This window comes from Narcine bancroftii, chromosome 4 (assembly GCF_036971445.1).
Source record: "Narcine bancroftii isolate sNarBan1 chromosome 4, sNarBan1.hap1, whole genome shotgun sequence".
NCBI lineage: Eukaryota > Metazoa > Chordata > Chondrichthyes > Torpediniformes > Narcinidae > Narcine > Narcine bancroftii.
The window spans coordinates 82442058-82458252 of record NC_091472.1 but is presented as its reverse complement, the minus strand read 5'-3'; the positions used below and the strand labels follow the sequence as shown (position 1 = coordinate 82458252).

Sequence of the window (16195 nt, the reverse complement as noted above, 5' to 3'; positions counted from 1 at the left end):
TTTGACACTACAGCCCTTTAGTATTTCCTTTTTAAAATTAACAGTGAAAGCTTGAAAATTTGATAAAATTCTCATTCCCATTTGCAAATAATCATGGAGATTCAGGCAGCGAGGGGAGGAAGAGGTGACTCCATGAGCATTTCTAACCCCATCTGTGAGGTTTTAAACATGAACCAAATGAGAATGTGTCCCACACAAAACATTATCTGTCCATTTCTCTCCATGGACGATGTCTGACTGGAGGAGTCTCTCCAGCTTCCCTGTGTTTGCTTAGGATTCCAGCATCTGCAGCCTTTTGTGCTTCACATGATAACATCAATGTTGAGGAACTTCATAATTATTTGGTTTCAGTACTTGCAATACAGGGTGTTTCATCTGGACAAGTCAATCCAATGCATCTATAATAATGGTGTTGACTCTGCCATAGTTCCTTCTCTTTATTCTTTCCCTGCTCCTGACTTTTTCTACATCTACATTTCTCCTCTTTAAGATTTATGAAGGACAAGTTATCCTTGTTTTAACATTTTGGTCAGTATGGTTCATAGTGTGAAAAATAAAAAAAATACATGTGACTAAAATAGTGAACAAGGGAAACATCTATGAATTATATTTATATGTGCTTCCAAAAGTTATCTGATTAAATACACCACATGAAGCAAAGAGCAAGGATTGAAGCAGAAGAAATCCAAAAATAATTAAGTACTTATATCAACAGATTTTAAGTCAGTGGTTTCCTAACAATGGCAATGCTTTGGCCAATGAGTTGTTAACAAAAGCAAAATGAAGTTCTCAATTTTGGCCTTAAAAAAGAGAGAATAAATTGAATTGTGGAGGCCCAAAGAGACCTAATGTGTGTGGACCATTAAAATGCCATTGTCAGGTGCTGCAACTACAGCCAACCAGAGTACAAGGGGCAGAAGCTATCCTACAGCTGTATGAAGCTCTGGTAAAGTATAATGGAGCACTGTGAACTGTTCTGAGCCTCACATTTCAAAAAGGATATTTTAGCCTTGGTGAAAATGCACTAGAATAATATCGAGATTCCTAAACCTGGGGAGGTTACATAAATAGGTAAATTTCCCTGAAATTTTGATGGCTCAGGATCAATTTAATTAAAACAAAAACACAACTTGCTGAAAACAGTCAGCAGGCCCAGCAGAATCCCTGGAAAATGAACAGAGCTACTCCTTCAGAACTAAAACCCTCTCTATTTTGGATTGGTATATGGATGAGGGGTAATGGAGGCCTATGGTCCAGGTGCAGGTCAATGAGACTCAGCAGATTAATAGATTGGCATGGATTAGGTGAGCTGAAAGCCTATTTCAGTGCTGTTGTGTTCTATGGCTTTATTGTTCTCAGAACTCCACCATATGCAGTTTTTTTTTATTTTCTGAAACTTAACCAAAATTTCAGTACTTTAATACTAATTGATGGAGAATAGTCTATTGTTAAATTTGAAATCTGAGACTGAATTTTTTTTGATAATTGAAGATATTGAAGGATGAGGAGTGTTATGTGTGGAGGGAGCATAGTCTCCCTGCCTGTATGGAATGTGTGTCCTCTCTGTCTGAAACATATTTGGAAGTCACATTGCTTGTCAATCAAGTTGGACTTCGGTCATCCTTTAGTGCACATCTTGCCTTTGGCTAATTTAAATCATCTAGGCTCATTATTGGTTAGAAACACAGATAAGCACTGCCAAAAGCACCAGCACACAACACATTCTCTCCCTCTGCCTCATGGTCCAAGCCCCGGACATTGCTCCATGCCAGATCGCTACTGTGGACTTCATTGGACGTGTCACAGGTAAGGTATGCACTACACTGAAGCTGAGCCATTAATACTGTGATAGGTTGGTACTTGCAGACAGTCACAACCCTGTTGGTACAGGGAACCAGGCATATGTGTGTAAGAGTCCCTGTTTGCAGTGTGTGAGTTGGGATGAGTATAGGTTTACCATTGTCAGAAACCAATCAAAGTCTGAGGTGAATGTCTTTATCGTTGCTTAAGTGAAATAGTGATTAAGTCCCATTTAACATTCTCCCCTGTTTGTTTCCCATGTGCTAATAAATGTTACGTGTGACTCGTCTCTCTGTGAACCTGATACTCTTCCCAACATGACAATTGGCACTGTGAGCAGGGTTCAAAGAGTTTTGGCAGGACAAAATTGGTCTTAACCATGTGGGATTAGAAGATCCTACCAACAATGTGGGAGACTGTTTTAGCAAGTAAATGTGTGGACATCCTGTCAGGTGCATGTATGATTGTATACCTGCTCACCAAGGGGGCAGTAGGAAGGGAGCCCAGGGTTGGATTATAAAATCCCCAGGTGGACCAATGATGGTCAGGGGTTCAGGCACCCTATGCAAGACGATTATATCAATAGGTTGGACCTCCACGGAGGGAAGTTAGGGCACCATGTGATCTCTTACATGGAGTTACTGGGGATTCCCGAGGCCAAGGGGAGTTATTGGGGAGCCCTATGGTTACTGATATCCCTAGTTAGGTGCCACTGGGGATTCACATCCAAGTTAAGTAATCAGGGTGCCCAGAAAGATAGGGAGATAGATTCCTGGCAACATTGCTGTTGTGAACTGCAAGGGGCAGTTCAGTCATATTTAGAAATTAAAATCATGGGCACAGCTTCGAAGACCAAGGAGATCATTGTTGATTTCAAGTGTAGTCATACCCCTATCTACATCTATGGAGGTGTAGTGGAACGTGAATCAAGCTTTAAATTCCTTGGTGTCCACATTTCCGATGATCTTACCTGACCCCTGAACTCCTCCATCCTGATCAAAAAGTCACAACTACAACTTTATTTCCTATGGAACATCAAGGAAGCTCACCTCTGTCCCAGGATGCTGTTTGATTTTTTTACTGCTGTACCATTGAGAGCATACTCACCCACAGCATCTCAGTGTGATATGGCAACTGTCTCATATTGGACTGTAAAGCACTCCAGCGAGTGGTGAAAATTTCCCAGTGGATTATTGGCACCCAATTGCCCACCATTGAGAACATCTATCAGAAACACTGCCTGGCCAGGGCCAAAAGCATTAGCAAGGATGCATCTCACCCTAACTATGGACCTTTTGCTCTCCTTCCATCTTGTAGATGCTACAGGGGTGTCCACCCCATACCAGCAGGCTCAGCAAGAGCTTCTTTCCTAAGGCTGTGCCCCTTGTTGAACCTTACACTACAGCTCTAAGCAGTATTGCACCCATATTGCACTGTCAGTACTTTCAAACTTGTTTGTTTGCTCGAGTGCTTGCTTTTATTCACAGTTACTTGTAAATAACACTATTCTTTGTACTTCTGGTTAGATGCTAATTGCATTTCATTGGCTTTGTATCTGTACTTGGCACAATGACAATAAAGTTGAATCTAATCTAATTACACCTTGAGGCACTAACCTTTCATAATATCATTCCCAATAATGTACCCATCCTCCACTCTGGGTTACTGCCCCTTCTATTGTTTGAAGGGCCTCCCCATCAATCTTAACCCATAGTAGAAGGATCCTAGATTGTGGTCCTTCCCACAGATGTATAGCATTGATTCCACAAGCCTCTGTACATCCCTCAGCACATACTCCTTCAACCTGGAGTGTGACCATTCGGAGCATTCCCTCACTTGCATCTCACTATGAAGGAAGAGAAATGAGTTTTGGACAGACAAAAAGAGTGCCTTTGACCTGTTGATCTTTTAGCAGCTCTGGATATCTGTCTCTATGTGCATCCCCAGGAATAGCCCATAAATCAGAGTCCCCTGATATACTACAGCTGGGAATGAACTGTGACAAGGACCCTCGCATTCTTCTCCACACTCCCTTAGCAAATCCATAGTCTGCAAAGAGATGGATGACTACCTTCTCCCCTTTGCTGTCATCTCAAAGACAATTTGCATTGGATGTGATATTCCATTGGTAAAGGAAGAGTCAGACTAGGAGTGCTCCTCTCACTGCCACCCAGACTAAGTCCTGTTGCTTGTTAGTGAGCACTGGCAATGAGGCATTTTGCCAAATGACCTGGACACAGTCTACTCCATATCCATGGAGACATTGGCCCTCAGTGTCTGAAGGACATTCTGTGCTGACCACTGCCAAATGGACTTGTGGTCAAAGATGTTTGTCTAGAAAAACTTTTCCAGGAAGGATAGGTAATATGGCTGGGACACTGTGCGACAATGGGGCCGGGCCATCCTTCACAACACGTGGGACAGGTAGAACCTCAGAAGATAGCGGCACTTGGTTCCCTCATATCTTGGTTCCACGCTCATAGCCTGATACAACCAACATGAGGGTAATGATCAAGATAAAGGGCATTTTGGATAAGCCTCTATTGCCTGACAACATCACCATTCTTGAGCCTTCATCCTTCCTGATGAATTCAGCACACAAAACAAGAAAGGAGAGAGAGGGCAACCCTGCCTGACCCCAATGGGGAATCCATGTGTTGCCTGCCCATTGATATGCATTGCACCACAGATATCTGTGAAGACTAGTTTAATCCAATTTCAGATCTGCACCCACCCCCCCCCCCCCCAAAGCGCAGTGATTAGCAGCCATGAGACAGCACACCCGATGCCTTCCCGATTATTGTAGTGGACTTCAACCAGGCCAACCTGAAAAAGTCTCTAATGAACTACCACCAACACGTTACCTGTGAAACCAGAGAAAGCAAAACACTTGACCACTGCTCCACCACCATGAAGAACCAAGCCTTCCTATGACTGCACTTCAGCAAGTCTGATCACCTGGCTGTACTTCTGCTCCTGGAGTACAAGCAGGGGCTACAGATGATAGAACTGGTGGTGAAGACAGCGAAAGTATGGTCAGGAATGCCTGCAGGACTGCTTTGAACCAGTGGACTGGACCTCATTCAAGGACTCATCCTCAAACTTGAATGAATATGCCACGGCCGTCATCAACTTCATCAAGACTTGCATGTATGAATGTATGCCCATGTGTTCATACTGGGAGTATCCCAACCAGAAGCCATGGATTTATCAAACCATTTGCAATGTGCTGAGGGTGAGATCAATGGTGTCTAAGGCTGATGATACAGATCCTTACAGGCCATCCAGGTATGACTTGCAGAAGACCATCATAGCACCAAAGCGGCAATTTTGAGGGAAGCTAGAGACAGAATCAAGTTATGGCAGTTATGGCAGGGACTGCAGACCATCACTTCCTGCAAGGCAAGGCCGAACACAATAAATGGCTGTGTTGCTTCACTACCCAATGAGCTGAACACCTTTTATGCTGGCTTTGAAAAAGAAAACTCTCTTTGAATTTATACACTATACTTGCGCTATGTAGACTTGGACATACATTTTAAGTGTGTTATTTCTATTCTCCTTATGCTATGTATATTATGAAACATTAATAAAAAGATTGAAAAAGAAAGAGAAGGAAAACTCAATGATCCTTATGAGAATCCCTAGGGAAGTTGACCTGTGATATCTGCCTCTGAGGCCAATATCAGAACATCCTTCAAGAGGATGAACCCTCATCAGGTCCTGTCAGCATATTTGGCAAGGTACTGAAAATCTGTGCACACCAACTAGCCAGGGTGTTCACTGACATTGTCAATCTTTCATTGCTGCAATTGAAGGTTCCCACCTCCTTCATAAGGGCCTCAATCATCCCGGTTCCCAAGAAGAGCAGGATGAACTGCCTCAATGACTACTGCCCAATAGCCCTCACATCTACTGTGATGAAATGCTTTGAGAGGTTGATCATTGTCCACATTAAAACATAGGTAAGTAAAGATCTGGACCCATAGCAACACATACATCAGGCTGCTCTTCATCAACTACTGCTTTAGCTTTTAACACTATCATACATTCAGTACTGGTCAACAAGCTCCAAAATCTGGGCCTCTGCAATTGGATCATGACTTCCTCATCAGAAGTCCAATGTCAATACGAATCAGAAACATTATCTCCTCCTCACTGTCAACACAGGCACACCTCAAGGATAGGTGCTTCGCCCAATGCTCTATTCATTCTACACCTTTCACTGTGTGGCTATCCACAATTCAAATGCCATCTACAAATTTGCTGATGACACCACAGGTCATTGGTAAGAATCACAGACAGCAATGCGGAAACATACAGGGGAGAGATAGAGTGGTGCTACAACAACAACCTTGCACTCAATGTTAGCAAAATCAAGGAGCTTATTGTGGAATTCAAGAAGAGAAAATCAGGAGAACACGAACCAGTCATCATTAGGGGGTCAGCAGAGGAAAGGGTTAAGAGCTTCAAGTTCTAAGGTGTCATCATCTCTGAGGATCTGTCTGGGGCCTCCATGTTGATGCAATCAAAAAGAAGTCTCACCCGTGGTTATACTTCATGAGGGGCTGAGGAGATTTGTTATGCCACCAAAGACTTGCAAAGGTCCACAGGTGTACCATGGAGAGCATTCTGACTGGTTACATCACTGTTGGGTATGGAAGTGCTAAGAAAATAAAAAAGAAAACTACAGGAAGTTGTGAACTCAGCCAGTGCCATCATGGGCATCAGTCTCCACTCTATCAAGAACATTTCCAAGAGACGGTCTTAGAACAGCAGCCTCTATTCTCAAGGATCCTCGCCACTCAGACCATGCCCTCTTCACATTTCTACCATCAGGAAGGAGGTACATGAGCCTGAAGATGATCACCCAGTGGCACGTGGACAGTTTCTTCCCCTCCGCCATCAGATTTCTTAATGGACAATGATCTGCTTACACTTGCCCTTATAGTTGCACTAATTTGTTTATTTTCTTTCTTCTTACATATTTTAATGAGTTTAACATGTAAACTTATGTACAAAATTTTAAGGAAAAGACATACTAGTCATCTCATATGCATACTAGTCCAAAAATATGATGGAACTACATTAGAGATTTCCTTAATCAACATGAGAAGCAAGTTATTGATTTGCCCATGTTTGCCAAATTAATCCAAATAAAAATGATAAAAAGAGAAGAACCTTAAAAACCTCTTAAGTAGGGCCATGGACCTGGGTAATTTCCCCGGGCCACCCCTTCCCTGCAGTATGAATCATCAAATGGCCAAGCAGGGGAAGCGTCGTGATGTCAGCGCTTGCGTGCTGAGTCATCGTGTCATCATTTCAACATTTAAGCTTTTCAACCTCAATTTGCCTTCAATAAATCAATTCATTCTACTAATTTCCTTTTGCTTTTTTAATGACCAGTATGTTCAATTCCAAAATGTAAAATTTCATTATATAGTTTCCACGCCAAAATAACATAAAGATTCAACTGTGCTGACCCTTGTTAGTTAAATTATGAAGTTCTGACTGAAGCAGCAATCATTTTTGTTTTTACTGATTTTAAAGAATTTTCTTCACCTGGTCACATTCGCACATTATTTAAGAATGTGTGCTGTGTAAGAAGCAGTTCATCTTCATTCACTTTGCTGTCCTTCAAGAAGAGCTTACTCAGTAGTTTGCACAAGAGCTTTCAGACCTTCAGTGCTGAGCCTATTTTTTAATTTAAATAGCTGTGTACCTTTCTCTTGCTCTTAACTGAATTGTTGATTGCTCTATTGAAGTATTGATTGCTCTAATTTGTGCACTGCCCTTATATGTGTGTGTGTGGGGGGGGGGGGGTGAAGGGCAGTGCACAAATTAAAAAGTTTTACAATGAAAAAGTATATAAAGTATATAATATAGTGCCAGTCAAAACAAAAGTACACGATAGCAAGTAGGCCTTTTCACACCAAAGGTGAGGGTAACCCAAAGACCCAGGTGAAATTCCCAGGAAGCCATAGGAGTTCTGGTAGGAGTTCCCTGTGAGTGAGTAATGTGTAACTCACCAAGTCATTGCTGGGGTGGGACTACCATCCTCCCCCTTCCCAAATTGCTGGGGAGAGCAAATCACAGGAAATGTGTGAAAGGACCTGGAGATCCTGTCTTCCTGGGAATTTTACTTAGGTCGTAGGGCCACCGATCACCCTTGGTGTGAAAAGGTCTACTGTGCACTTTTCTCTTTAACACTTTTGTTTTGTGGCACTATATTCTGTACTTTTGTTTATTGTAACACTTTTTTATTTGTGCCCTCCCTATTATACTATGCAGAGATTGACTTTTCTGGATAGAACACAAAAGAAAGTTTGTCACAGTATCTTGGTAGCTGTGACAATAAACAATTCTATAAAATATTCGATTCAATAGTCCCTGATAAATAACAGTTTAGCCTTGTATTGGTTTGGGGATAACTAGTTGAACAACAGTATGGGCGGGACTGTCAAATATTGAAAGACCCACTCCGACTGAACCAAGTGAGAAATATCTCCAGATTTCGAACTGCATTTAAAAAAAACTCGATGTGTTAGGATCAGCTTGCGATTACAACCCTAATTTCGTCTTGGAACCTCAACCAAACGATCTGTGCAACGAGCACAAAAGACAACCACAAGTGCTGGAGAAACTCAGCAGGTCAAACAGTGTACAGGGCAGCAAAGATAAAGATACACGGGCTTGAGCTTGAAGGGTGATGATGTATCGTTATCGTTTGACCAACTGAGTTTCTCCGGCATTGTGTATTTACATCAACCACGGTGTCTGCAGACTTGTACAAATGGTCAGTTTCATTTGCTGGGCAATTAACTGCGTCAGCGATTTGGCTTCGTTGATATCACCATTGACTGAGGGCAGAAGTTGTCCATCGCGACGGGCCTGAACAGCAGCTTCCGAGTCTCGTTTTATCAATCTAAACCTGCATTGCTCTTCCCTCCTCGGAAACCGCCGCACCCCGTGAAGAGAAGAGTTTGGTCAAGCAAGTATCATGGCCCAAATACAATCGACAGACTCGGGCCAGAGTTGGAAGTGTGATGCAGCAAGTCTTGGAACTCGAGGTAAACTTCACAGCAACCAGGGATCGGCCCTCAAGGTCTCGCATTCGTATTGTTGTTGATTTAAAAGAAAGCTGCTTTTTTAAAAAAAAAGTTATATTCAAAAGTTCACTGACACGAATGTCCAGATTTTTTTTGGAGCATCAGATAAATGTTAATGAAAGGGCTTTTCTTGACCATACATAAGATGGGGAAATAAATTCAGCTAAAATGTTTTACCTAAAAATTACATCTAACTTTGATTATGTTTTTTAAAACTCCTGCTGGTATGAAAATAGTCTGAAATCATACGAATCCCTTGCTATTTTCCTCGTGATGTATTACTGGGTTACGGTTGAACTGTGCGTCCTTGACCTTTTTAAACTATATTCGAGCAAGGGATGGTTTCAGTCAACATCCTCCGCCAGCTACTTCATGCAGTTGGCTGGAACATCAGATGCTGACGGTGCACCTATGGACTGATCTATTTAAATGTCACCTTTTCAGCTTTGAAACATCGGGATTAAAGCCGATGCCATCATGGGCGAGCGGTGCAGCGACTTCTTCGAAGTTTACCAGATCATCGCCGACCAAATGGACGTGAGGAATCTGCTTCAGCCCCAGAATGTGACCTGCGATGACTCGGATTATGATATCTCGCGGTCGGAGAAGCAGGACTTCACCGCGGACCAGACGTTTCGAGCGGCCAGGACGCTGGTCGGGGTAGCTTTAACCTGCATCATGCTCATCTGCGGCATCGGTAACTTCCTCTTCATCGTCACGCTCGCTCGGTGCAAGAAACTCCGAAACCTGACCAACCTGCTGATCGCGAACCTGGCCATCTCGGATTTCGTAGTTGCCATCGTGTGTTGTCCCTTTGAAATGGATTACTACGTGGTGAAGCAGCTGTCGTGGGAGCACGGCCACACTCTGTGCGCCTCCGTCAATTACCTCCGGACCGTTTCCCTGTACGTGTCCACAAATGCACTCCTAGCTATTGCAGTGGACCGGTGAGTAAACCTTCATTCTATGCTGGAGAAACTCAGCAGGTCCACCTTGATATAGCAAAGGTACATACAGGGTGGGGGGGGGGGGGGTTCTCTCTCTCTTATTTAAAAAAAATTGTTCACAATATGTACTTTTTTTTAACTTGTTGAACGAATAAATGAAGTTGTGGGGAAAAAAAAGATACATGACTTGAACCCTTCACCAAGCCAGGAGCAAAACGTTGAGCAAGTTATGAGTGTGTTAAACAAGGAAGAAGTTGCGGCAGCCCCTTCTGCTGAGTATGTGGGGTATGAATAGATACAGGTGAGGGCTTAGATTCTGATGAACGTGTTCGGAAATTAAACAACCGACAATATCAACTTTCTCAGTGGAAGCCCGTTTTAACAGGATTTCTAGTTCACGCGTTTATCATGAGTCGCGGAGATACTTTTTGAAATGGTCATTTCTTGTCCGAAATGTTGACTCCTCACAAAGATAACACAGAAGCAGGCGGAGATCTAACAACACAAATATCTCTCCCTCTTTGTCCGACCCCTCTTACTCTCCCACGATGACAGGTGGGAGCTGAAGCTCGTGTTTTTCTCTCTCCCCGCGCAGCCCTCAGTGAAATGCCTTCCTGTCATTTCATCACCAACTTGCAAAAGCAGTCCCCGCCGCCCTTCCATCCGCGAACACATGCGGCACAAGTCGAGCAAATCGCCACGGGGCAGGCAGCATCTGCAGGGAGAGAAACAGCGAACGCCTCGGGTCGGTGACTTCTCATCAGGACGGTTTACTCTCGTCTCAGATGCTGCTCGTTCCGGCCATTTTTACGGCGTTTTTCTTTAATGTTTATGACAAAGATTTTCAGCATTTGTTTTAGACCTTTGTAAGTCAGAGTCACGAAAGAATTATCCAGACATCAATGCCTCTGTGTCGATTCCAGCCCGCCTGAACTTCACTTGGCCCTCTAATTTGTTTTGAGTGAATTCAAATTCCGTCATTGAACCTGCAGATTAAAAAAAATCTCACCTCAAATTCTATCTTGATAAAGTACTGTTTTTCAGACAAAATATTTCATTATACGGTATAGTTAGCCTTTATTAAACTGAGATGGATTATTGTTCTCGATGGACTATCGTGCATGGTGACATATCGTAACGGATTACCGTGCTGTGAGGCGATAGATTAATTACCAGGTTATCTAGTCGTGAGCAGTCATGTCATTCGGGGGGGGGGGGGGGGGATTTCCATGCTCTACCCTGTTAAATATTCGTCTTCCATAAAGATGCACATTCAGGAGGGGGGGGGGGGGTTCCATGCTCTACCCTGTTAAATATTCGTCTTCCATAAAGATGCATCACGCCTTTATGGTTTTGCATTACTCTCCGGTGCAGCGACAGAGTGTGGATTATGAAACATAAAAACTGAGATGCTGGAGGGTTTCAGCATACAGGGCCATGAACGTTTTAGATCGGGGCCCTTTTATCTCGACTCAACGTTCACTCACCATTTCTACCTGACTCGCTGATGGTTATGTCGAAACGGATTGTGTGTGGTTATAAAGTGGTGAATATTTGCATTGCGTGGACTGACTGCCTTGATGGTGCCGAGATGGATTCATGGATTTTTGTTCCCGTTCATTACCGCAGGTATCTGGCCATCGTGTACCCGCTGAAGCCTCGAATGAATTACCAGACTGCCTATGTGCTGATCGGCGCGGTGTGGCTCGGCTCCCTGCTCATTGCCATCCCGTCCGCCTACTTCACTGCAGAGACCATCATCCCACACACCAGCACTCAGCACAAGGTCTTCTGCGGCCAAATCTGGTCCACCGATCAACAGGTCGCCTACAAGTCCTACTTCCTGTTCATCTTTATCCTGCAGTTCGTGGGGCCCTCGGTGACCATGGCTCTCTGCTACGTTCAGATCTCCAGAGAGCTCTGGTTTAAGCGGGTTCCGGGGTTCCAAACCGAACAGCTTAGGAAGAGGCTGAGGTGCCGAAGGAAGACCGTGCTGATGCTCATGGGCATCCTGGCAGTCTTCATATTATGCTGGGCTCCTTATTATGGATTTACAATAGTTCGAGATTTCTACCCAACCCTTGTCCTAAAAGAGAAACACTACATTACGGTGTTCTACATGGTAGAGTGCATTGCCATGAGCAACAGTATGATTAATACGGTGTTTTTTGTGACAGTTAAAAATAACACCGCGAAATACTTTAAGAAGATGTTGTTGCTGAGGTGGAAATCTACCTACGCGGGAAGCAGCAAATCGACGCAGGACGAGATGTGAAAACAACTGATGGACCGGTATCAGATGATGTTGACCAGGTGGAGCTGAACGAGATTCCCAAAGACAATGGGGCCTATTGACTTGCCCACTGTGCGCGTTGAGAAGCTGAACCTCGGGTCGCCAGTCACAGGCGGTCGAGCTGTGTCTCGTGTGATTTAGTATGTGTGTGAGAGATGTCTCATCTACGGTGCCAGTTTGTATTGTAAGTGTGTGTGGGGCGGGGGAGGCTATTTCGTTACCCATGGCCGTTATTTATTTGTGTTTTTGTCAAACTCTGAAAGTTACGCCTCTCCCAGGATTAGTCCTGAACTTTAATAAAACAACAATAAAATAAACTTCAGAGAAACAAATCCAAGCAGGTTTTGTGATTGATACGTGGAGTGATGATTTTTTCGGGTCAAATCGGAGATAAATACTAATTGTGTCAGTTATCAGTTAATAGTTTGTTCCAGCATCAAATTAACCAGGGGGGTACACCGTTGAAGGAAAACATTGCGGGACAGCATTCAAGAATAGTTGAACCGGTCACCCTCTGTTTCTTAATATGTGGCCTGCCCGTGCAGAATCTGTTATCTGACACGAGTGAGGTTTTATTGAAGTTCATTCTGAGCGAATTAAACCAACGTAACCAAGAAATCAATCGCTTTCTTTTTTTGCCAAGCGCCTTTTTTTTTACCGTTCAGCCAGTGCGCAGTGCGATTACATTTGAAATAACAGGATTTTAGAACAATACCCAGAATATATTTCCTTGGGCAAGGAGCTGCTCTCGTAGTCACTTAGAGATTCTATGGTCATATTTAAACGCCTTTTCTTGAATTCCGAGTAAGAAAGCGTGGACTCGTCCATTGCAGCTTCCATGTTTTGTGGGCAAATGTGTAAGCGGTCCCATTTTAAAATGCTATCATCTATTTTCTGGAAGAACGGTGCTTACACAGAAGATATAAATCTACAGGTCCTTCGGCCCACAGTATTGTCCCAACATAATAACCTACTCCAGCAAGCAACTGCCTAGAATTTCCCGATTAACACTCAATTTTTCTGTTCCACTTTCCTATCTTAAAACCTCTCTCCCCTTGTTCATTCGCGATTAGCGCATTGGACGAGTATCTTGCCTGACATTATTTTGATTAAATACTATTTCGGAAGTCATCATGTAATTATGATCTAAAGCTATATTGTCTTTGGAAAATGCGTCCAAGTTTTGCTTATCGACCGATCATTGTATTGCGTAGCCTTTTATAGTTAAGGGTAAATTATTTAACCTCTGGCCATAATATCAAGATGACCAAATAAATACTTTGAAGTATCTACTAAACCCTGTTGTCTTCTGTATTTGTTTGCATGATTCTATCAAGGATAAAAAAAAATCTGATCCGATATTCACCGTTTCACTCTCAGCATCTTTCGATTTTATTTCGGATTTCTAGCTTTCATTGCTCACTTTTATTTTGTGTCAAAATAAGTAGCACTTGCAACAATTTTTGAACAACATCTCCACGGGAGCCACGTGTACATGTGATACAAAGTTTCAAACTTTTTTTTCACTTTGCTTCACTTTCATGCCAAACAAAAAGTTGAGAAAGTTTTCAAGAAAATAATTGGAAAGAAAACAACTTACCAGGCTGTCACCTCTGTAACATAATGCCACGCTTATTTTTTAAATTGCATTTTCAGACATCTAACGGAATAATTCCCAACTATTGAATTTTAAACATTGCTGATCTTGTATTTATTTTTGACAATGTAACTTGAATTCTGAGGTCAAGATTATTGATGCACATAGGCGTGAAATTAAGGGCTGGAACTGTTTCTAGATTGAAAACCAGAAGATAAAAGAATCACTGTCGGGCTCGTCACGACTACAATTAAAGCTTAATGGAATTTTACATCAAGATTGTGGACTCTGTTATTTTTTTACATGTAAGCATGCTAATTATTCATTTAGAAATATTAAATTAGTCATATTTTACCTCATCTGGCCTCAGATCTATCAGTCCTAAAGATTAAGCAATTTTAGAAATTAATGAAAATCATTTATTTCTTTTCATTTTCAGAGATAAACACAGATTTTAGCTTAGTTTATAATTTAGATCCTTATTTAATATTTGACAATGTATGGGCACAGTGAACAATTAATTAATTTTCTCAAGTGCAGTTTTGATAAGTACAGAAAGCAAGAATATTCAAGTACAAGTTTATTTGATCACTAGAGGCTATATTTGAACAAAAAGGCCATTTTATAGAGTGAAAAAAAATACGACCATAAAGGCGGAGAACCTCCGCCTTTACATTCCAGAATTTACCATCATAAATACTCCATGAGCAGCTCCAAGGCGCTGACTTCAATCTAGTGTCAGCAGTGGAGTAGAATACTTCACCACACATCTTAAATGTATTAATGCTGAAGACTGCTGTCTAGGGGCGGGCTGATGATGCCATCAACCCACGACCCAGGAGCCACCACCAGGGCTCCCACAGTGATTGGTGCTGGGGTTAGGTCTCCCTCCTGCCTCCTGGAGAGGTCCTCTTCTCATTTCCCCCTCCATCCCTTGCTCTTTCACTAAAGCCATTGAGACTGTGGAGCTGGAGGACAGTGAGGAGCCGGAGGCCCAGTGGTGCAAGGAGAATCAGAGCCCTTCAAGCCACTGGGCCCAGAGGATGGGTGCTGAGCTCCATAGTCCAGGAGGAAAGAAGACAGATGCTGAGGAGTGGAGATGGAGAAGCAGAGCCAGAGATGGATGCAAGAGGGGAGCGAAGAGCCAGAAGGGCAGCGCCAAGCAGAAGAGCTGAAAGATTGATTAATGACCATCTTCATTACCCATAATCGCCCACACAGCTGGAGCTTCTCTGCATTTCCCAGAGCAATTCCAGTTGTGTGAAGGATTATGGGTAATGAAGACAGCCATTGCTCAGTGCATTTGTTAGACCTTATGGTGACGGGTAGCACTACAGCACCACTCACCCCACCTCTATAGGCTCCAGAGAACACTATGAGGCGCTGCTCTTCAGGAGCTGTCTTTTAGGGTGAGTTCAATATTTTCTCCACAGATGGAGCCGCTCAAGGTGGAGGCCCAGCATAATAACACCTAGAGAGAATTGGAGAGCTGCTGTGCTCTGGTGATTACAGAAATGTGGCTCCAGCACTCCATTCCAGATCCAGCAATCCAGCTAGATGGCCTTATCTATTTCAGGGCAGACAGAGATGCTGCTGCTTCAGGAAAGATTCAAGGAGAGGGTCTGTACATTTACATCAGTGAGAACTGGTGCAAAACTGTCTCTGCTCAGCAGAGACAGTGTATCTGATGCTGAAATGCAAACCCTCTTCCTGCCCAGGGAATTCACCGCAACGCTGATTACCGCAGCTTACTTTCGACCTTCAGTAAATGAGGGTGAATCCCAGACATCTCACCCTGATGGATGCTTGATTGTTTATGGTCACTTCAACCATGCCAACCTGAAAATTGCTCTACCATGGTTTCAATGGAACATCAACTTCACCACTAGAGGAGAGAATACTCCAGATTGAGCATGAAGAGAATAAAGAACACCAAGATCCTTGGAGTCCACTTATGCAGTAGACACACAACATCTACTCACTTGTCAGGAAGGCACAACAGCAACTATATTTCCTGAGAAGGCTGAGGTGGGCAAGGCTACCAACTATCATTCTGTCAACTTTTTTCAAGATCTCTATCCTGAGCATCCTGCGTGGCTACATCACATCGGATGTAGAGCATCTGGGTCAGAGGTCAATCCATACTTCTGACACATCGGTCAATCCATATTTCCATAAAAAGTGGCAGAGAATATAACTGGGGTCGGCTCCCCTCCCATCAACAGGATTTACTGGAATCCTTGTTTAAAGGGGGCTCACAAAATCAGAGAGAACACCTACCACCCCACATGCAGCTACTCTTGAGGGGAAAGAGATTCAGAAATATTCGAGCAAGAACCACCAGGCTGAGGAACTGCTTCTTACCATAGCGCTGAATGACTGAAAAAAATTGTCTGCGACTCCACTATTTATTAAGAATATTTATTTTTAAATATATGCACATATCTAC

At 43.1% G+C, this 16195-nt stretch overlaps 1 protein-coding gene across 1 annotated transcript; it reads left to right on the top strand.

Annotated features, from left to right (window-relative positions):
- Positions 1-9279: 9279 nt before the first annotated feature.
- On the top strand, positions 9280-13437 carry prokr1b (prokineticin receptor 1b). The gene is given in 3 exon segments (XM_069930398.1): positions 9280-9856; positions 11486-12119; positions 12122-13437. Coding segments are annotated over 3 exon segments (1194 nt in total). The 5' UTR covers positions 9280-9386; the 3' UTR covers positions 12212-13437.
- Positions 13438-16195: the final 2758 nt, after the last annotated feature.